A 24,001-nucleotide genomic window follows, 5' to 3' on the forward strand; every position below is an offset into this window, starting at 1 on the left:
ATTGCTAATATGTTTCGCCAGATTCTCATCGATCCTGCCCATCAAAAATATCAATGTATTTTGTGGCGAGAAGCTCCTAAGTGTCCGATCCATGTGTTTGAATTAAATACTGTTACCTACGGAATGGTGTCTTCGCCATATCTTGCCATTCGCGTAATGAGACAGTTGGCACATGACGAAAAGGACAATTTTCCTTTAGCTGTTTCCGTGCTTTTGGAGCAAACCTACGTTGATGACGTTTTTCTTGGAGGATCGGATAAAACCTCCACACTCAAGGTGAGAGATCAAGTCATTAATATGACAAATGCTGGGGGATTCCCATTACGGAAATGGTTTAGTAATTCTCCTGATTTACTAGACGGATTGGATTCTGCTGATCATGGTTTAGCAGTTGAGATCCCTTTTGACGATTCTTCAGGTTTCAAAGTCCTCGGAATTTTTTGGAAACCGTCAGATGATGCCTTTCACTTCAAAACTTTTGAAATTCCTGAAGAACCTGCAACAAAAAGATCAATACTCTCGGCTACCGCGAAAATATTCGACCCAATGGGTTGGATTTCGCCTGTGACAATTATTGCAAAAATTCTTTTGCAAAAACTCTGGCTTCGAAAGCTAGACTGGGACGATTCTCTTTCCTCGGACTTGCTTAAAGATTGGAATCAATTTCGATCTTCATTGTCGGCCTTGTCAAATCTTTCAGTTCCAAGATGGACGCATAATTCTTCTGATGCAGTCTCGATACAAATCCATGGCTGCGTCGAGTGTCGCATATTCTGCAGTCGTATACTCTCAAATTCGGTCCGCTTCAGGTGATGTTTTAGTCAGTCTCCTCAGGTCCAAAACAAAAGTTGCTGCGCTCAAGACAATAAGCATCCCACGACTCGAATTATGTGCCGCAAGCCTTTTGTCTAAATTAATTCATTTTGTTATTGATTCTCTCGGTTTAATGAATTCTCAAGTTTTTTGCTGGACAGACTCTACAATTGTTCTCAGTTGGCTTCAGAAGCAACCAACTTCCTGGACTACTTTCGTTGCAAATCGTGTGTCAGGTATTTTAACGGAGTTGCCTGCAGCTACGTGGAATCATGTTCCTTCTAAGCAAAATCCCGCGGATTGTGCCTCACGTGGACTCTCAGCGGAGGACTTGTCAACCTTTTCCCTTTGGTCGGAGGGTCCCACTTGGCTGCTAGATTCACCGGAGACATGGCCTCGACGAAATTGTGGTCTGGAAACTACCGAAGAGTCTCGTATAGTTTCTCATCTGATCTACAATAACCTCGAACCTGATTGGCAATCACAACTGATGTCTCACTATTCATCTTGTGCACATTTATTGCGTGTGACTGCTCAAATTTTACGAGCTATTTAAGCCTTTAAACGCCAAATTTTGTTTTCGAATCAAGTGACGGCTACCGAAATCAACAATGCCGCTTTATTTTGGGTTGAATACGTTCAAGAAAATTCTTTTGCTCACGAAATTCAGTGTCTCAAGGAAGGAAAACCAATTCCCCCAAGTTCTCGCATACAAAAGTTCTCACCCTTTCTCGATGACAATGGTATCCTTAGATTGGGCGGACGACTACGCTAGTCTAAGTTATTGACTTACCAAAACCCACCAGATATTCTACCTAATCATCCGATTTCCTTTTTAATTTTGACACAATTGCACAAAAATTTATTACACGGGGGAGTTCAGTTGACTCTTTATATTGCTCGCACTCAATATTGGATTATTGGTGCGCGAAATCTCATTAAAGGAATTATCAGGAAATGTGTCACTTGCGTGAGAGACAAAGCGCGTGTTGAAAACCAACTTATGGGAGATTTACCTAGTGCTAGAGTATCTCCTTCTCGTCCTTTCTCTCATACCGAAATTGATTACGCGGGTCCATTTTTGGTCCGCTCTAGTTCGGGTCGCGGAACCAAGTCACATAAGGCTTGGATCGCTGTTTTTGTTTGTTTTTCTGTTAAAGCCATACATTTGGAGCTTGTTGACGATTATACGTCAGCTGCTTTTCTCGCAGCTTTGAGACGCTTTACCTTACGTCGAGGTTTGCCAACAGATCTTTATAGTGACAATGGCACGAATTTTCGCGGTGCTGATCGCGAATTGTCACATACATTTAAGCTCATTATGAAAGATCCGACGATTGCTTCTTACATGGCCTCAGACGGAATCACGTGGCACTTCATGCCTCCGTCTGCGCCGCATTTTGGAGGTCTGTGGGAAGCTGGCGTAAAAAATGTAAAATTTCATTTGCGTACATTATTATCAAACGCTACACCGACTTCCGAAGAATTAACGACTTTACTTTGTCAAATCGAATGCTGCTTAAATTCTCGACCTATTGTTCAACTAAACGAAGATCCAGAGAGTTGCGAAGCATTAACTCCTGGACATTTTTTAATCGGATCTGCGTTAAAAACTGTACCTGCGATATCTGTTCTGGATCTACCTGAGAACCACTTGTCGCGTTGGCAGTTTTATAAACGTGTCTTAGAACAGTTTTGGCGCTCATGGTCCAAAGATTATTTACAGTCACTGCAACAGCGAACAAAGTGGTTGTCAGAGCGAGTTAATTTGAAAATTAACGATGTTGTTTTACTACGAAATCCTAATCTCCCACCCGCTAAATGGGAATTAGGACGTGTCATTAAATGTATTCCCGGTCAAGACGGTCACGTTAGAGTCGTTCAAGTAAAGACGAGTGCGTCTGAATTTACTCGTCCAATCACACAATTAATTCGATTACCGTGCAACTATTCATAATATTTGTAACCTAATACGTATTCTTGTAATTTCGACAATTAGTTTTAAGTTCGTACCTTTTGTTCTATTGTGACCATTGCAATCTTAAAATAAGCTCGCAAGGTAGGCGGTATGTTTACGATTTCATCGCATTTCATTTACTTTTTTTTTAAATTTTATTTCGCGGTCTTTTTAAATCAAGGATGATTCCTTAGTTTGCCCGCAGAGGGACAACTTGTGTGCGTCGTATGTAGTGGTATCTGCGAAGTTTTTAGTTTCTGTTTGTCTTTCGTACGCATCATATAGAACCGCTCTGTAAAAATCGCTTTACCTGTTTTATCTCAAATAAGTTAATAAATTTAGTATTAATTTTACTTTAACTATCTAATGTGATTTTTAAAGGAACAACTATGTTACTATGTTATTTCTTAAACGAAATGTAACATCTGGAGTACCCAAAGCATGCAGTGGATCAGTTCAATGAAATTTACTATCCAATGAGTGTTCTGTTACAAGATTTATGTGTCAGATTACTTTATTTAATTTTAGTGCTAAAAAAATTGGTCATAATCATTTAAAAAGTTTTTTAAAAATATATGGAGACTTTATGTTAAATTACATAGTTGGACAATTGTTACTTTTGTTAATTATATATAAATTAAACTTTACAAAGTCATTACTTGAAATAGCAAAATTTGAAACTTGTGTCTCTTTTTATGATTCATCAAAAAATTGCAAAACCCAATAATCTTAAACTTTGGTTTCTCTGTGAATGTTATATAAATATTTTCTTTACTGCTATAACATTATACTGTTACAAGAAAATAATTCCGCAAATGAAAAGTTAAAAATTAGATCCCAAAGTAAGTAGTAGATTAGTTCGATGGAATTATTTATCCAGAAAGTTCTCAGTTCCAATTTCTGTATTTCTCAACCTAATTTATGTGATTTTTAAAGGAACAACTATGTTACTATGATAATTATTAAACGAAATGTAACATCTGGAGTACCACAAGAATGCAGTGGATGAGTTCAATGAAATTTACTATCCAATAAGTGTTCTGTTATAAGATTTTTAAGTCAGATTCTTTTATTAAATTTTGTTGCTAAAAAAATAGGTCATAATCATTGAATAAGTTTTTTACAAATATAAGGATATTTTATGTTAAAATACATAGTTGGACATTTGTTACTTTTGTTAATTATATATAAATTCAACATTACAAAGTCATTATGTAAAATAGCAAAATTTGAAATTTGTGTCTCTTTTTATGGTTCATCAAAAAATTGCAAAACCCAATAATTTTAAACTTTGGTTTCTCTGTGAATGTTATATAAATATTTTCTGTACTGCTATAACATTACACTGTTACAAGAAAATGATTCCACAAAGGAAAAGTTAAAACTTTAGATCCCAAAGTATGTAGTAGATCAGTTCAATAGAATCATTTATCCAGAAAGTTCTAATTTCGGACTTCCTTATCTCTCAACCTAATTATTGTAGTTTAACAAAGAAGTAGAATGTTTAAATTTTGATTCCGTAAATGAAATGAAAAATGTTGGGTAAATGTTATATAAATATTTTCTTTTCTGCCAAAACATTACACTGTTACAAGAAAATAATTGCGCAAATGAAAAGTTAAAACTTTAGATCCCAAACTTAAGTAGTAGATCAGTTCAATACAATCATTTATCCAGAAAGTTCTCAGTTCGGAGTTCTCTATTTCTCAACCTAATTATGTAGTTTAACAGAGAAAAAAAATGTTTAAATTTTGATTCCGTATATGAAATGAAAAACATTGGGTACCGTAATAATGTAGTAGATTAGTTCGATGGAATTATTTATCCAGAAAGTTCTCAGTTCCAATTTCTGTATTTCTCAACCTAATTTATGTGATTTTTAAAGGAACAACTATGTTACTATGATAATTATTAAACGAAATGTAACATCTGGAGTACCACAAGAATGCAGTGGATGAGTTCAATGAAATTTACTATCCAATAAGTGTTCTGTTATAAGATTTTTAAGTCAGATTCTTTTATTAAATTTTGTTGCTAAAAAAATAGGTCATAATCATTGAATAAGTTTTTTACAAATATAAGGATATTTTATGTTAAAATACATAGTTGGACATTTGTTACTTTTGTTAATTATATATAAATTCAACATTACAAAGTCATTATGTAAAATAGCAAAATTTGAAATTTGTGTCTCTTTTTATGGTTCATCAAAAAATTGCAAAACCCAATAATTTTAAACTTTGGTTTCTCTGTGAATGTTATATAAATATTTTCTGTACTGCTATAACATTACACTGTTACAAGAAAATGATTCCACAAAGGAAAAGTTAAAACTTTAGATCCCAAAGTATGTAGTAGATCAGTTCAATAGAATCATTTATCCAGAAAGTTCTAATTTCGGACTTCCTTATCTCTCAACCTAATTATTGTAGTTTAACAAAGAAGTAGAATGTTTAAATTTTGATTCCGTAAATGAAATGAAAAATGTTGGGTAAATGTTATATAAATATTTTCTTTTCTGCCAAAACATTACACTGTTACAAGAAAATAATTGCGCAAATGAAAAGTTAAAACTTTAGATCCCAAACTTAAGTAGTAGATCAGTTCAATACAATCATTTATCCAGAAAGTTCTCAGTTCGGAGTTCTCTATTTCTCAACCTAATTATGTAGTTTAACAGAGAAAAAAAATGTTTAAATTTTGATTTCGTATATGAAATGAAAAACATTGGGTACCGTAATAATGTAGTAGATTAGTTCGATGGAATCATTTATCCAGAAAGTTCTCAGTTCCAATTTCTCTATTACTCAACCTAATTTATGTGATTTTTAAAGGAACATCTATGTTACTATGATATTTCTTAAACGAAATGTAACATCTGGAGTACCCCAAGAATGCAGTGGATGAGTTCAATGAAATTTACTATCCAATGAGTGTTCTGTTATAAGATTTTTAAGTCAGATTCTTTTATTAAATTTTGTTGCTAAAAAAATAGGTCATAATCATTGAATAAGTTTTTTACAAATATAAGGATATTTTATGTTAAAATACATAGTTGGACAATTGTTACTTTTGTTAAATATATATAAATTAAACTTTACAAAGTCATTACTTGAAATAGCAAAATTTGAAATTTGTGTCTCATTTTATGATTCATCAAAAAATTACAAAAACCAAACTTAAACTTTCGTATCTCTGTGAGTGTTATATAAATATTTTCATGTCTGCTATAACATTACACTGTTACAAGAAAATGATTCCGCGAATGAAAAATTTAAATTTTAGATCTTCAAAGTAAGTAGTAGATTAATTGGATGGAATCAGTTATCCAGAAAGTTCTCAGTTCGAATTTCTCTATTTCTCAACCTAACAATAAAATAACTGATTAAAAAATTTTATAACCAGGTATTTTTACTCCAGCAAGGCAGAAATAAATCCAGAAATGCTCCCTCACCCTCTAAATTTTTTTTAAATAAAAAAAACCACCCTTAAATAGAAAAATTCAAATTTAAGAAGTAAAAAAATAATAAATTACCGGCTTTTTTTAAAAACAGAACCTTACATGTTTGTAGTTTTGCTCTACTAACTCAAAAAAACAAAGCCAGCATTGATCCAGCACCCCCTGAATTTTTTTAATCGAAAAAACTACCCCTAATCTGAAGAATCAAATTCAAGAGGTAAAACAATAAAATAACTGATTAAAAAATTTTATAACCAGGTATTTTTACTCCAGCAAGGCAGAAACAAATCCAGAAATGCTCCCTCACCCTCTAAATTTTTTTTAAATCAAAAAAACCACCCTTAAATAGAAAAATTCAAATTTAAGAAGTAAAAAAATAATAAATTACCGTCTTTTTTTAAAAACAGAACCTTACATGTTTGTAGTTTTGCTCTACTAACTCAAAAAAACAAAGCCAGCATTGATCTAGCACCCCCTGAATTTTTTTAATCGAAAAAACTACCCCTAATCTAAATAATCAAATTCAGGAGGTAAAACAATAAAATAACTGATTAAAAAATTTTATAACCAGGTATTTTTACTCCAGCAAGGCAGAAATAAATCCAGGAATGCTCCCTCACTCTCTAAAATTTTTTTAAATCGAAAAAACCACCCTTAAATAGAAAAATTCAAATTTAAGAAGTAAAAAAATATTAAATTACCGGCTTTTTTTAAAAACAGAACCTTACATGTATGTAGTTTTGCTTTACTAACTCAAAAAAATAAAGCCAGCATTGATCCATCACCCTCTGAATTTTTTTAATTAAAAAAAACTATCCTTAATCTGAAGAACCAAACTTAGGAGGTAAAACAAAAAAATAACTGATTAAAAAAGTTTATATCCAGGTATTTTTACTCCAGCAATGCGGAAACATACCTGGCTGTAAAATTTTTAATCAGTTATTATATTGTATTACCGCCTGAATTTGATTCTTCAGATTAGGGGTAGTTTTTTCGATTAAACAAATTCAGAGATTGATGAATCAATGGTGGCTTTGTTTTTGAGTTAGAGGAGCGAAAAAACATAGATGTAGTAAGGTTCTGTTTTAAAAAAGTCAGTTATTTAATTTTTAATCTCCTAAATTTGAATTTTTCTATTTAAGGGTGGTTTTTTCGATTTAAAAAAATTTTAGAGGGTGAGGGAGCATTTCTGGCTTTGTTTGTGCATTGCTGGAGTAAAAATATCTGGTTATAAAATTTTTTAACAGTTATTTTATTGTTTTACCTCCTAAGTTTGATTCTTCAGATTAAGGGTAGTTTTTTTTATTTAAAAAAATTCAGAGGGTGATGGATCAATGCTGGCTTTATTTTTTTTAATTAGTAGAGCAAAACTGCATTCATGTAAGGTTCTGTCTTTAAAAAAAGCCGGTAATTTAATATTTTTTTACTTCTTAAATTTGAATTTTTCTATTTAAGGGTGGTTTTTTCGATTTAAAAAAATTTTAGAGGGTGAGGGAGCATTTCTGGCTTTGTTTCTGCCTTGCTGGAGTAAAAATACCTGGTTATAAAATTTTTTAATCAGTTATTTTATTGTTTTACCTCTTGAATTTGATTCTTCAGATTAGGGGTAGTTTTTTCGATTAAAAAAATTCAGGGGGTGCTGGATCAATGCTGGCTTTGTTTTTTTGAGTTAGTAGAGCAAAACTACAAACATGTAAGGTTCTGTTTTTAAAAAAAGCCGGTAAAGTATTTTTTTTTACTTCTTAAATTTGAATTTTTCTATTTAAGGGTGGTTTTTTCGATTTAAAAAAAATTTAGAGGGTGAGGGAGCATTTCTGGATTTGTTTCTGCCTTGCTGGAGTAAAAATACCTGGTTATAAAATTTTTTAATCAGTTATTTTATTGTTTTACCTCCTGAATTTGATTCTTCAGATTAGGGGTAGTTTTTTCGATTAAAAAAATTCAGGGGGTGCTGGATCAATGCTGGCTTTGTTTTTGAGTTAGTGGAGCAAAGTTTCGTAGATGTAAAATTTAGTTTTTCTAAAAAATAAGTTGATTTATTTTTTATCTCCGAAGTGTGAATTTGTCCGTTTAAGGGTGGTTTTGGTCGATTTAAAAAAAAACTGAGGGTGATGGAGCAATTCTGACCTCAGATTCGGTTTCAGCGGGCCAAAATACTATAGGAAATATATGTGTAGTTCAAGAAACAGACAACTTTTTTTTTTTTGTGTGCCTGTGTAATTGATGTGATTTTCAAAGGAACAACTATGTTACTATGATATTTTTTAAACGAAATGTAACATCTGGAGTACCCCAAGAATGCAGTGGATGAGTTGAATGAAATTTACTATCCAATGAGTGTTCTGTTACAAGATTTATGTGTCAGATTCTTTTATTTAATTTTATTGCTAAAAAATTGGTCATAATCATTGAATAAGTTTTTTACAAATATAAGGATATTTTATGTTAAATTACATAATTGGACAATTGTTACTTTCGTCAATTATATATAAATTCAACATTACAAAGTCATTATGTGAAATAGCAAAATTTGAAATTTGTGTCTCTTTTTATGATTCATCAAAAAATTGCAAAACCCAATAATCTTAAACTTTGGTTTCTCTGTGAATGTTATATAAATATTTTCTTTGCTGCTATAACATTACACTGTTACAAGAAAATGATTCCACAAATGAAAAGTTAAAACTTTAGATCCCAAAGTATGTAGTAGATCAGTTCAATAGAATCATATATCCAGAAAGTCCTAATTTCGGACTTCCTTATTTCTAAACCTAATTATTGTAGTTTAACAGAGACGTAGAATGTTTAAATTTTGATTCCGTATATGAAATGAAAAATCTTGGGTAAACGTTATATAAATATTTTCTTTTCTGCCAAAACATTAGACTGTTACAAGAAAATGATTGCGCAAATGAAAAGTTAAAACTTTAGATCACAAACTTAAGTAGTAGATCAGTTCAATACAACCATTTATCGAGAAAGTTCTCAGTTCGGAGTTCTCTACTTCTCAACCTAATTACGTAGTTTAACGGAGAAGAAGAATGTTTAAATTTTGATTCCGTATATGAAATGAAAAATCTTGTGTACTGAAATAATGTAGTAGATTTGTTCGATGGAATCATTTATCCAGAAAGTTCTCAGTTCCAATTTCTCTATTTCTCAACCTAATTGATGTGATTTTCAAAGGAACAAGTATGTTACTATGTTATTTCTTAAACGAAATGTAACATCAGGAGTACCTAAATAATGCATTGGATGAGTTCAATGAAATTTACTATCCAATGAGTGTTATGTTACAAGATTTATGTGTCAGATTCCTTTATTTAATTTTAGTGCTAAAAAAATAGGTCATAATCATTAAATAATTTTTTTTTACAAATATAAGGATATTTTATGTCAAATAACATAGTTGGACAATTGTTACTTTCGGTAATTATATATAAATTCAACATTACAAAGTCATTATGTGAAATAGCAAAATTTGAAATTTGTGTCTCTTTTTATGGTTCATCAAAAAATTGCAAAATCCAATAATTTTAAACTTTGGTTTCTCTGTGAATGTTATATAAATATTTTCTTTACTGCTATAACATTACACTGTTACAAGCAATTGATTCCGTATATGAAGTGTAAAACCTTGGGTACCGCAATAATGCAGTAGATTAGTTCGATGGATTCATTTATCCAGAAAGTTCTCAGTTCGAATTTCTCTGTTTCTCAACCTAATTGATGTGATTTTTAAAGGAACATCTATGTTACTATGTTATTTCTTAAACGAAATGTAATCCCAAATGTAGTCCCAAAGAATGCAGTGGATGAGTTCTATGAAATTTACTATCCAATGAGTGTTCTATTACAAGATTTATGTGTCAGATTCTTTTATTTAATTTTAGTGCTAAAAAAATAGGTCATAATCATTTAATAAGTTTTTTAAAAATATAATGAGATTTTATGTTAAATTACATAGTGCGACAATTGTTACTTTCGTTAATTATATATAAATTAAACTTTACAAAGTCACTACTTTAGATCCCAAAGTATGTAGTAGATCAGTTCAATAGAATCATTTATCCAGAAAGTCCTAATTTCGGACTTCCTTGTTTCTCAACCTAATTATTGTAGTTTAACAGAGAAGTAGAATATTTAAATTTTAAATCCGTATATAAAATGAAAAATCTTGGGTACCGAAATAATGTAGTAGATTAGTTCCATGGAATTATTTATCCAGAAAGTTCTCAGTTCGAATTTCTCTATTTCTCAACCTAATTTATGTGATTTTTAAAGGAACATCTATGTTACTATAATATTTTTTAAACGAAATGTAACATCTGGAGTACCCAAAGCATGCAGTGTATGAGTGCAATGAAATTTACTATCCAATGAGTGTTCTGTTATAAGATTTTTGAGTCAGATTCTTTTGTTAAATTTTATTGCTAAAAAAATAGGTCATAATCATTGAATAAGTTTTTTACAAATATAAGGATATTTTATGTTAAATTACATAGTTGGACAATTGTTACTTTTGTTAATTATATATAAATTCAACATTACAAAGTCATTATGTGAAATAGCAAAATCTGAAATTTGTTTCTCTTTTTATGGTTCATCAAAAAATTGCAAAACCCAATAATCTTAAACTTTGGTCTCTCTGTGAATGTTATATAAATATTTTCTTTACTGCTATAACATTACACTGTTACAAGAAAATGATTCCGCCAATGAAAAGTTAAAACTTTAGATCCCAAAGTAAGTAGTAGATTAGTTCGATGGAATCATTTATCCAGAAAGTTCTCAGTTCCAATTTCTCTATTTCTGAACCTAATTTATGTGGTTTTTAAAGGAACAACTATGTTACTATGATATTTCTTAAACAAAATATAACATCTGGAGTACCCCAAGAATGCAGTGGATGAGTTCAATGAAATTTACTATCCAATGAGTGTTCTGTTATAAGATTTTTAAGTCAGATTCTTTTATTAAATTTTATTGCTAAAAAATTGGTCATAATCATTGAATAAGTTTTTTACAAATATAAGGATATTTTATGTTAAATTACATAATTGGACAATTGTTACTTTCGTTAATTATATATAAATTCAACATTACAAAGTCATTATGTGAAATAGCAAAATTTGAAATTTGTGTCTCTTTTTATGATTCATCAAAAAATTACAAAAACCAATATTAAACTTTCGTATCTCTGTGAGTGTTATATAAATATTTTCATGTCTGCTATAACATTACACTGTTACAAGAAAATGATTCCGCAAATGAAAATGTTAAAATTTTAGATCCCAAAGTATGTAGTAGATTAGTTCGATGGAATCATTTATCCAGAAAGTTCTCAGTTCCAATTTCTCTATTTCTCAACCTAATTTATGTGATTTTTAAAGGAACATTTATGTTACTATGTTATTTCTTAAACGAAATGTAACATCTGGAGTACCCAAAGCATGCAGTGTATGAGTGCAATGAAATTTACTATCCAATGAGTGTTCTGTTATAAGATTTTTGAGTCAGATTCTTTTGTTAAATTTTATTGCTAAAAAAATAGGTCATAATCATGGAATAAGTTTTTTACAAATATAAGGATTTTATGTTAAATTACATAGTTGGACAATTGTTACTTTTGTTAATTATATATAAATTCAACATTACAAAGTCATTATGTGAAATAGCAAAATTTGAAATTTGTGTCTCTTTTTATGGTTCATCAAAAAATTGCAAAACCCAATAATCTTAAACTTTGGTCTCTCTGTGAATGTTATATAAATATTTTCTTTACTGCTATAACATTACACTGTTACAAGAAAATGATTCCGCCAATGAAAAGTTAAAACTTTATGTCCCAAAGTAAGTAGTAGATTAGTTCGATGGAATCATTTATCCAGAAAGTTCTTAGTTCCAATTTCTCTATTTCTGAACCTAATTTATGTGGTTTTTAAAGGAACAACTATGTTACTATGATATTTCTTAAACAAAATATAACATCTGGAGTACCCCAAGAATGCAGTGGATGAGTTCAATGAAATTTACTATCCAATGAGTGTTCTGTTATAAGATTTTTAAGTCAGATTCTTTTATTAAATTTTATTGCTAAAAAATTGGTCATAATCATTGAATAAGTTTTTTACAAATATAAGGATATTTTATGTTAAATTACATAATTGGACAATTGTTACTTTCGTTAATTATATATAAATTCAACATTACAAAGTCATTATGTGAAATAGCAAAATTTGACATTTGTGTCTCTTTTTATGATTCATCAAAAAATTACAAAAACCAATATTAAACTTTCGTATCTCTGTAAGTGTTATATAAATATTTTCATGTCTGCTATAACATTATACTGTTACAAGAAAATGATTCCGCAAATGAAAAGTTAAAATTTTAGATCCCAAAGTATGTAGTAGATTAGTTCGATGGAATCATTTATCCAGAAAGTTCTCAGTTCCAATTTCTCTATTTCTCAACCTAATTTATGTGATTTTTAAAGGAACATTTATGTTACTATGTTATTTCTTAAACGAAATGTAACATCTGGAGTACCCAAAGCATGCAGTGTATGAGTGCAATGAAATTTACTATCCAATAAGTGTTCTGTTATAAGATTTTTGAGTCAGATTCTTTTGTTAAATTTTATTGCTAAAAAAATAGGTCATAATCATGGAATAAGTTTTTTACAAATATAAGGATTTTATGTTAAATTACATAGTTGGACAATTGTTACTTTCGTTAATTATATATAAATTCAACATTACAAAGTCATTATGTGAAATAGCAAAATTTGAAATTTGTGTCTCTTTTTATGATTCATCAAAAAATTACTAAAACCAATATTAAACTTTCGTATCTCTGTGAGTGTTATATAAATATTTTCATGTCTGCTATAACATTACACTGTTACAAGAAAATGATTCCGCAAATGAAAAGTTAAAATTTTAGATCCCAAAGTAAGTAGTAGATTAGTTCGATGGAATCATTTATCCAGAAAGTTCTCAGTTCCAATTTCTCTATTTCTGAACCTAATTTATGTGGTTTTTAAAGGAACAACTATGTTACTATGATATTTCTTAAACGAAATATAACATCTGGAGTACCCCAAGAATGCAGTGGATGAGTTCAATGAAATTTACTATCCAATGAGTGTTCTGTTATAAGATTTTTAAGTCAGATTCTTTTATTAAATTTTATTGCTAAAAAATTGGTCATAATCATTGAATAAGTTTTTTACAAATATAAGGATTTTATGTTAAAATACATAGTTGGACAATTGTTACTTTTGTTAATTATATATAAATTCAACATTACAAAGTCATTATGTGAAATAGCAAAATTTGAAATTTGTGTCTCTTTTTATGGTTCATCAAAAAATTACAAAAACCAATATTAAACTTTCGTATCTCTGTGAGTGTTATATAAATATTTTCATGTCTGCTATAACATTACACTGTTACAAGAAAATGATTCCGCAAATGAAAAGTTAAAATTTTAGATCCCAAAGTAAGTAGTAGATTAGTTCGATGGAATCATTTATCCAGAAAGTTCTCAGTTCCAATTTCTCTATTTCTCAACCTAATTTATGTGATTTTTAAAGGAACATCTATGTTACTATGTTATTTCTTAAACGAAATGTAACATCTGGAGTACCCAAAGCATGCAGTGTATGAGTGCAATGAAATTTACTATCCAATGAGTGTTCTGTTATAAGATTTTTGAGTCAGATTCTTTTGTTAAATTTTATTGCTAAAAAAATAGGTCATAATCATGGAATAAGTTTTTTACAAATATAAGGATTTTATGTTAAATTACATAGTTGGACAATTGTTACTTTCGTTAATTATATATAAATTCAACATTACAAAGTCATTATGTGAAATAGCAAAATTTGAAATTTGTGTCTCTTTTTATGATTCATCAAAAAATTACTAAAACCAATATTAAACTTTCGTATCTCTGTGAGTGTTATATAAATATTTTCATGTCTGCTATAACATTACACTGTTACAAGAAAATGATTCCGCAAATGAAAAGTTAAAATTTTAGATCCCAAAGTAAGTAGTAGATTAGTTCGATGGAATCATTTATCCAGAAAGTTCTCAGTTCCAATTTCTCTATTTCTGAACCTAATTTATGTGGTTTTTAAAGGAACAACTATGTTACTATGATATTTCTTAAACGAAATATAACATCTGGAGTACCCCAAGAATGCAGTGGATGAGTTCAATGAAATTTACTATCCAATGAGTGTTCTGTTATAAGATTTTTAAGTCAGATTCTTTTATTAAATTTTATTGCTAAAAAATTGGTCATAATCATTGAATAAGTTTTTTACAAATATAAGGATTTTATGTTAAATTACATAGTTGGACAATTGTTACTTTTGTTAATTATATATAAATTCAACATTACAAAGTCATTATGTGAAATAGCAAAATTTGAAATTTGTGTCTCTTTTTATGGTTCATCAAAAAATTACAAAAACCAATATTAAACTTTCGTATCTCTGTGAGTGTTATATAAATATTTTCATTTCTGCTATAACATTACACTGTTACAAGAAAATGATTCCGCAAATGAAAAGTTAAAATTTTAGATCCCAAAGTAAGTAGTAGATTAGTTCGATGGAATCATTTATCCAGAAAGTTCTCAGTTCCAATTTCTCTATTTCTCAACCTAATTTATGTGATTTTTAAAGGAACATCTATGTTACTATGTTATTTCTTAAACGAAATGTAACATCTGGAGTACCCAAAGCATGCAGTGTATGAGTGCAATGAAATTTACTATCCAATGAGTGTTCTGTTATAAGATTTTTGAGTCAGATTCTTTTGTTAAATTTTATTGCTAAAAAAATAGGTCATAATCATGGAATAAGTTTTTTACAAATATAAGGATTTTATGTTAAATTACATAGTTGGACAATTGTTACTTTCGTTAATTATATATAAATTCAACATTACAAAGTCATTATGTGAAATAGCAAAATTTGAAATTTGTGTCTCTTTTTATGATTCATCAAAAAATTACTAAAACCAATATTAAACTTTCGTATCTCTGTGAGTGTTATATAAATATTTTCATGTCTGCTATAACATTACACTGTTACAAGAAAATGATTCCGCAAATGAAAAGTTAAAATTTTAGATCCCAAAGTAAGTAGTAGATTAGTTCGATGGAATCATTTATCCAGAAAGTTCTCAGTTCCAATTTCTCTATTTCTGAACCTAATTTATGTGATTTTTAAAGGAACATCTATGTTACTATGTTATTTCTTAAACGAAATGTAACATCTGGAGTACCCAAAGCATGCAGTGTATGAGTGCAATGAAATTTACTATCCAATGAGTGTTCTGTTATAAGATTTTTGAGTCAGATTCTTTTGTTAAATTTTATTGCTAAAAAAATAGGTCATAATCATGGAATAAGTTTTTTACAAATATAAGGATTTTATGTTAAATTACATAGTTGGACAATTGTTACTTTTGTTAATTATATATAAATTCAACATTACAAAGTCATTATGTGAAATAGCAAAATTTGAAATTTGTGTCTCTTTTTATGATTCATCAAAAAATTACAAAAACCAATATTAAACTTTCGTATCTCTGTGAGTGTTATATAAATATTTTCATGTCTGCTATAACATTACACTGTTACAAGAAAATGATTCCGCAAATGAAAAGTTAAAATTTTAGATCCCAAAGTAAGTAGTAGATTAGTTCGATGGAATCATTTATCCAGAAAGTTCTCAGTTCCAATTTCTCTATTTCTGAACCTAATTTATGTGATTTTTAAAGGAACATCTATGTTACTATGTTATTTCTTAAACGAAATGTAACATCTGGAGTACCCAAAGCATGCAGTGTATGAGTGCAATGAAATTTACTATCCAATGAGTGTTCTGTTATAAGATTTTTGAGTCAGATTCTTTTGTTAAATTTTATTGCTAAAAAAATAGGTCATAATCATGGAATAAGTTTTTTACAAATATAAGGATTTTATGTTAAATTACATAGTTGGACAATTGTTACTTTCGTTAATTATATATAAATTCAACATTACAAAGTCATTATGTGAAATAGCAAAATTTGAAATTTGTGTCTCTTTTTATGATTCATCAAAAAATTACTAAAACCAATATTAAACTTTCGTATCTCTGTGAGTGTTATATAAATATTTTCATGTCTGCTATAACATTACACTGTTACAAGAAAATGATTCCGCAAATGAAAAGTTAAAATTTTAGATCCCAAAGTAAGTAGTAGATTAGTTCGATGGAATCATTTATCTAGAAAGTTCTCAGTTCCAATTTCTCTATTTCTGAACCTAATTTATGTGGTTTTTAAAGGAACAACTATGTTACTATGATATTTCTTAAACGAAATATAACATCTGGAGTACCCCAAGAATGCAGTGGATGAGTTCAATGAAATTTACTATCCAATGAGTGTTCTGTTATAAGATTTTTAAGTCAGATTCTTTTATTAAATTTTATTGCTAAAAAATTGGTCATAATCATTGAATAAGTTTTTTACAAATATAAGGATTTTATGTTAAATTACATAGTTGGACAATTGTTACTTTTGTTAATTATATATAAATTCAACATTACAAAGTCATTATGTGAAATAGCAAAATTTGAAATTTGTGTCTCTTTTTATGGTTCATCAAAAAATTACAAAAACCAATATTAAACTTTCGTATCTCTGTGAGTGTTATATAAATATTTTCATTTCTGCTATAACATTACACTGTTACAAGAAAATGATTCCGCAAATGAAAAGTTAAAATTTTAGATCCCAAAGTAAGTAGTAGATTAGTTCGATGGAATCATTTATCCAGAAAGTTCTCAGTTCCAATTTCTCTATTTCTCAACCTAATTTATGTGATTTTTAAAGGAACATCTATGTTACTATGTTATTTCTTAAACGAAATGTAACATCTGGAGTACCCAAAGCATGCAGTGTATGAGTGCAATGAAATTTACTATCCAATGAGTGTTCTGTTATAAGATTTTTGAGTCAGATTCTTTTGTTAAATTTTATTGCTAAAAAAATAGGTCATAATCATGGAATAAGTTTTTTACAAATATAAGGATTTTATGTTAAATTACATAGTTGGACAATTGTTACTTTTGTTAATTATATATAAATTCAACATTACAAAGTCATTATGTGAAATAGCAAAATTTGAAATTTGTGTCTCTTTTTATGGTTCATCAAAAAATTACAAAAACCAATATTAAACTTTCGTATCTCTGTGAGTGTTATATAAATATTTTCATTTCTGCTATAACATTACACTGTTACAAGAAAATGATTCCGCAAATGAAAAGTTAAAATTTTAGATCCCAAAGTAAGTAGTAGATTAGTTCGATGGAATCATTTATCCAGAAAGTTCTCAGTTCCAATTTCTCTATTTCTCAACCTAATTTATGTGATTTTTAAAGGAACATCTATGTTACTATGTTATTTCTTAAACGAAATGTAACATCTGGAGTACCCAAAGCATGCAGTGTATGAGTGCAATGAAATTTACTATCCAATGAGTGTTCTGTTATAAGATTTTTGAGTCAGATTCTTTTGTTAAATTTTATTGCTAAAAAAATAGGTCATAATCATGGAATAAGTTTTTTACAAATATAAGGATTTTATGTTAAATTACATAGTTGGACAATTGTTACTTTTGTTAATTATATATAAATTCAACATTACAAAGTCATTATGTGAAATAGCAAAATCTGAAATTTGTTTCTCTTTTTATGGTTCATCAAAAAATTGCAAAACCCAATAATCTTAAACTTTGGTCTCTCTGTGAATGTTATATAAATATTTTCTTTACTGCTATAACATTACACTGTTACAAGAAAATGATTCCGCCAATGAAAAATTTAAAACTTTAGGTCCCAAAGTAAGTAGTAGATCAGTTCGATGGAATCATTTATCCAGAAAGTTCTCAGTTCCAATTTCTCTATTTCTCAACCTAATTTATGTGATTTTTAAAGGAACATTTATGTTACTATGTTATTTCTTAAACGAAATATAACATCTGGAGTACCCCAAGAATGCAGTGGATGAGTTCAATGAAATTTACTATCCAATGAGTGTTCTGTTATAAGATTTTTAAGTCAGATTCTTTTATTAAATTTTATTGCTAAAAAATTGGTCATAATCATTGAATAAGTTTTTTACAAATATAAGGATATTTTATGTTAAATTACATAATTGGACAATTGTTACTTTCGTTAATTATATATAAATTCAACATTACAAAGTCATTATGTGAAATAGCAAAATTTGAAATTTGTGTCTCTTTTTATGATTCATCAAAAAATTACAAAAACCAATATTAAACTTTCGTATCTCTGTGAGTGTTATATAAATATTTTCATGTCTGCTATAACATTACACTGTTACAAGAAAATGATTCCGCAAATGAAAAGTTAAAATTTTAGATCCCAAAGTATGTAGTAGATTAGTTCGATGGAATCTTTTATCCAGAAAGTTCTCAGTTCCAATTCTCTATTTCTCAACCTAATTTATGTGATTTTTAAAGGAACATTTATGTTACTATGTTATTTCTTAAACGAAATGTAACATCTGGAGTACCCAAAGCATGCAGTGTATGAGTGCAATGAAATTTACTATCCAATGAGTGTTCTGTTATAAGATTTTTAAGTCAGATTCTTTTATTAAATTTTATTGCTAAAAAAATAGGTCATTATCATGGAATAAGTTTTTTACAAATATAAGGATTTTATGATAAATTACATAGTTGGACAATTGTTACTTTCGTTAATTATATATAAATTCAACATTACAAAGTCATTATGTGAAATAGCAAAATTTGAAATTTGTGTCTCTTTTTATGATTCATCAAAAAATTACAAAAACCAATATTAAACTTTCGTATCTCTGTGAGTGTTATATAAATATTTTCATGTCTGCTATAACATTACACTGTTACAAGAAAATGATTCCGCAAATGAAAAGTTAAAATTTTAGATCCCAAAGTATGTAGTAGATTAGTTCGATGGAATCATTTATCCAGAAAGTTCTCAGTTCCAATTTCTCTATTTCTCAACCTAATTTATGTGATTTTTAAAGGAACATTTATGTTACTATGTTATTTCTTAAACGAAATGTAACATCTGGAGTACCCAAAGCATGCAGTGTATGAGTGCAATGAAATTTACTATCCAATGAGTGTTCTGTTATAAGATTTTTAAGTCAGATTCTTTTGTTAAATTTTATTGCTAAAAAAATAGGTCATAATCATTGAATAAGTTTTTTACAAATATAAGGATATTTTATGTTAAATTACATAATTGGACAATTGTTACTTTCGTTAATTATATATAAATTCAACATTACAAAGTCATTATGTGAAATAGCAAAATTTGAAATTTGTGTCTCTTTTTATGGTTCATCAAAAAATTGCAAAACCCAATATTAAACTTTCGTATCTCCGTGAGTGTTATATAAATATTTTCATGTCTGCTATAACATTACACTGTTACAAGAAAATGATTCCGCAAATGAAAAGTTAAAATTTTAGATCCCAAAGTAAGTAGTAGATTAGTTCGATGGAATCATTTATCCAGAAAGTTCTCAGTTCCAATTTCTCTATTTCTCAACCTAATTTATGTGATTTTTAAAGGAACATCTATGTTACTATGTTATTTCTTAAACGAAATGTTACATCTGGAGTACCCAAAGCATGCAGTGTATGAGTGCAATGAAATTTACTATCCAATGAGTGTTCTGTTATAAGATTTTTGAGTCAGATTCTTTTGTTAAATTTTATTGCTAAAAAAATAGGTCATTATCATGGAATAAGTTTTTTACAAATATAAGGATATTTTATGTTAAATTACATAATTGGACAATTGTTACTTTCGTTAATTATATATAAATTCAACATTACAAAGTCATTATGTGAAATAGCAAAATTTGAAATTTGTGTCTCTTTTTATGATTCATCAAAAAATTACAAAAACCAATATTAAACTTTCGTATCTCTGTGAGTGTTATATAAATATTTTCATGTCTGCTATAACATTACACTGTTACAAGAAAATGATTCCGCAAATGAAAAGTTAAAATTTTAGATCCCAAAGTATGTAGTAGATTAGTTCAATGGAATCATTTATCCAGAAAGTTCTCAGTTCCAATTTCTCTATTTCTCAACCTAATTTATGTGATTTTTAAAGGAACATTTATGTTACTATGTTATTTCTTAAACGAAATGTAACATCTGGAGTACCCAAAGCATGCAGTGTATGAGTGCAATGAAATTTACTATCCAATAAGTGTTCTGTTATAAGATTTTTGAGTCAGATTCTTTTGTTAAATTTTATTGCTAAAAAAATAGGTCATAATCATGGAATAAGTTTTTTACAAATATAAGGATTTTATGTTAAATTACATAGTTGGACAATTGTTACTTTTGTTAATTATATATAAATTCAACATTACAAAGTCATTATGTGAAATAGCAAAATTTGAAATTTGTGTCTCTTTTTATGGTTCATCAAAAAATTGCAAAACCCAATAATCTTAAACTTTGGTCTCTCTGTGAATGTTATATAAATATTTTCTTTACTGCTATAACATTACACTGTTACAAGAAAATGATTCCGCCAATGAAAAGTTAAAACTTTAGGTCCCAAAGTAAGTAGTAGATCAGTTCGATGGAATCATTTATCCAGAAAGTTCTTAGTTCCAATTTCTCTATTTCTGAACCTAATTTATGTGGTTTTTAAAGGAAGAACTATGTTACTATGTTATTTCTTAAACGAAATGTAACATCTGGAGTACCCAAAGCATGCAGTGTATGAGTGCAATGAAATTTACTATCCAATAAGTGTTCTGTTATAAGATTTTTGAGTCAGATTCTTTTGTTAAATTTTATTGCTAAAAAAATAGGTCATAATCATGGAATAAGTTTTTTACAAATATAAGGATTTTATGTTAAATTACATAGTTGGACAATTGTTACTTTCGTTAATTATATATAAATTCAACATTACAAAGTCATTATGTGAAATAGCAAAATTTGAAATTTGTGTCTCTTTTTATGATTCATCAAAAAATTACTAAAACCAATATTAAACTTTCGTATCTCTGTGAGTGTTATATAAATATTTTCATGTCTGCTATAACATTACACTGTTACAAGAAAATGATTCCGCAAATGAAAAGTTAAAATTTTAGATCCCAAAGTAAGTAGTAGATTAGTTCGATGGAATCATTTATCCAGAAAGTTCTCAGTTCCAATTTCTCTATTTCTGAACCTAATTTATGTGGTTTTTAAAGGAACAACTATGTTACTATGATATTTCTTAAACGAAATATAACATCTGGAGTACCCCAAGAATGCAGTGGATGAGTTCAATGAAATTTACTATCCAATGAGTGTTCTGTTACAAGATTTTTAAGTCAGATTCTTTTATTAAATTTTATTGCTAAAAAATTGGTCATAATCATTGAATAAGTTTTTTACAAATATAAGGATTTTATGTTAAATTACATAGTTGGACAATTGTTACTTTTGTTAATTATATATAAATTCAACATTACAAAGTCATTATGTGAAATAGCAAAATTTGAAATTTGTGTCTCTTTTTATGGTTCATCAAAAAATTACAAAAACCAATATTAAACTTTCGTACCTCTGTGAGTGTTATATAAATATTTTCATGTCTGCTATAACATTACACTGTTACAAGAAAATGATTCCGCAAATGAAAAGTTAAAATTTTAGATCCCAAAGTAAGTAGTAGATTAGTTCGATGGAATCATTTATCCAGAAAGTTCTCAGTTCCAATTTCTCTATTTCTCAACCTAATTTATGTGATTTTTAAAGGAACATCTATGTTACTATGTTATTTCTTAAACGAAATGTAACATCTGGAGTACCCAAAGCATGCAGTGTATGAGTGCAATGAAATTTACTATCCAATGAGTGTTCTGTTATAAGATTTTTGAGTCAGATTCTTTTGTTAAATTTTATTGCTAAAAGAATAGGTCAAAATCATGGAATAAGTTTTTTACAAATATAAGGATTTTATGTTAAATTACATAGTTGGACAATTGTTACTTTTGTTAATTATATATAAATTCAACATTACAAAGTCATTATGTGAAATAGCAAAATTTGAAATTTGTGTCTCTTTTTATGGTTCATCAAAAAATTGCAAAACCCAATAATCTTAAACTTTGGTCTCTCTGTGAATGTTATATAAATATTTTCTTTACTGCTATAACATTACACTGTTACAAGAAAATGATTCCGCCAATGAAAAGTTAAAACTTTAGGTCCCAAAGTAAGTAGTAGATCAGTTCGATGGAATCATTTATCCAGAAAGTTCTTAGTTCCAATTTCTCTATTTCTGAACCTAATTTATGTGGTTTTTAAAGGAAGAACTATGTTACTATGATATTTCTTAAACGAAATATAACATCTGGAGTACCCCAAGAATGCAGTGGATGAGTTCAATGAAATTTACTATCCAATGAGTGTTCTGTTATAAGATTTTTAAGTCAGATTCTTTTATTAAATTTTATGGCTAAAAAAATAGGTCATTATCATGGAATAAGTTTTTTACAAATATAAGGATTTTATGATAAATTACATAGTTGGACAATTGTTACTTTTGTTAATTATATATAAATTCAACATTACAAAGTCATTATGTGAAATAGCAAAATTTGAAATTTGTGTCTCTTTTTATGGTTCATCAAAAAATTGCAAAACCCAATAATCTTAAACTTTGGTCTCTCTGTGAATGTTATATAAATATTTTCTTTACTGCTATAACATTACACTGTTACAAGAAAATGATTCCGCCAATGAAAAGTTAAAACTTTATGTCCCAAAGTAAGTAGTAGATCAGTTCGATGGAATCATTTATCCAGAAAGTTCTTAGTTCCAATTTCTCTATTTCTGAACCTAATTTAGGTGGTTTTTAAAGGAACAACTATGTTACTATGATATTACTTAAACGAAATATAACATCTGGAGTACCCCAAGAATGCAGTGGATGAGTTCAATGAAATTTACTATCCAATGAGTGTTCTGTTATAAGATTTTTAAGTCAGATTCTTTTATTAAATTTTATTGCTAAAAAATTGGTCATAATCATTGAATAAGTTTTTTACAAATATAAGGATATTTTATGTTAAATTACATAATTGGACAATTGTTACTTTCGTTAATTATATATAAATTCAACATTACAAAGTCATTATGTGAAATAGCAAAATTTGAAATTTGTGTCTCTTTTTATGATTCATCAAAAAATTACAAAAACCAATATTAAACTTTCGTATCTCTGTGAGTGTTATATAAATATTTTCATGTCTGCTATAACATTACACTGTTACAAGAAAATGATTCCGCAAATGAAAAGTTAAAATTTTAGATCCCAAAGTAAGTAGTAGATTAGTTCGATGGAATCATTTATCCAGAAAGTTCTCAGTTCCAATTTCTCTATTTCTCAACCTAATTTATGTGATTTTTAAAGGAACATCTATGTTACTATGTTATTTCTTAAACGAAATGTAACATCTGGAGTACCCAAAGCATGCAGTGTATGAGTGCATTGAAATTTACTATCCAATGAGTGTTCTGTTATAAGATTTTTGAGTCAGATTCTTTTGTTAAATTTTATTGCTAAAAAAATAGGTCATAATCATGGAATAAGTTTTTTACAAATATAAGGATTTTATGTTAAATTACATAGTTGGACAATTGTTACTTTT

At 28.4% G+C, this 24,001-nt stretch overlaps 1 protein-coding gene across 1 annotated transcript; it reads left to right on the forward strand.

The window, feature by feature from the left end:
- Window positions 1–9: 9 nt before the first annotated feature.
- LOC127283903 (uncharacterized) lies at window positions 10–2,770 on the forward strand. The gene is made up of 4 exons (XM_051309020.1): window positions 10–781; window positions 975–1,337; window positions 1,404–1,556; window positions 1,620–2,770. The coding sequence occupies exons 1-4, from the start codon at window positions 10–12 to the stop codon at window positions 2,768–2,770; spliced, it is 2,439 nt and encodes an 812-aa protein (XP_051164977.1).
- Window positions 2,771–24,001: the final 21,231 nt, after the last annotated feature.

The sequence above is a fragment of the Leptopilina boulardi genome, unplaced genomic scaffold, assembly GCF_019393585.1.
Source record: "Leptopilina boulardi isolate dan_hultmark-lab unplaced genomic scaffold, ZJU_Lbou_2.1 LbouV2_315, whole genome shotgun sequence".
Classification (NCBI taxonomy): Eukaryota; Metazoa; Arthropoda; class Insecta; order Hymenoptera; family Figitidae; genus Leptopilina; species Leptopilina boulardi.

Coding starts and splice junctions, on each gene's coding strand:
- LOC127283903 (XM_051309020.1), top strand. CDS start 10: ATGTTTCGCCAGATTCTCATCGATCCTGCCCATCAAAAATATCAATGT. Junction 1,338..1,403: donor ATCTTGTGCACATTTATTGC/GTGTGACTGCTC, acceptor TTTCGAATCAAG/TGACGGCTACCGAAATCAAC. Junction 1,557..1,619: donor ACCCTTTCTCGATGACAATG/GTATCCTTAGAT, acceptor AAAACCCACCAG/ATATTCTACCTAATCATCCG.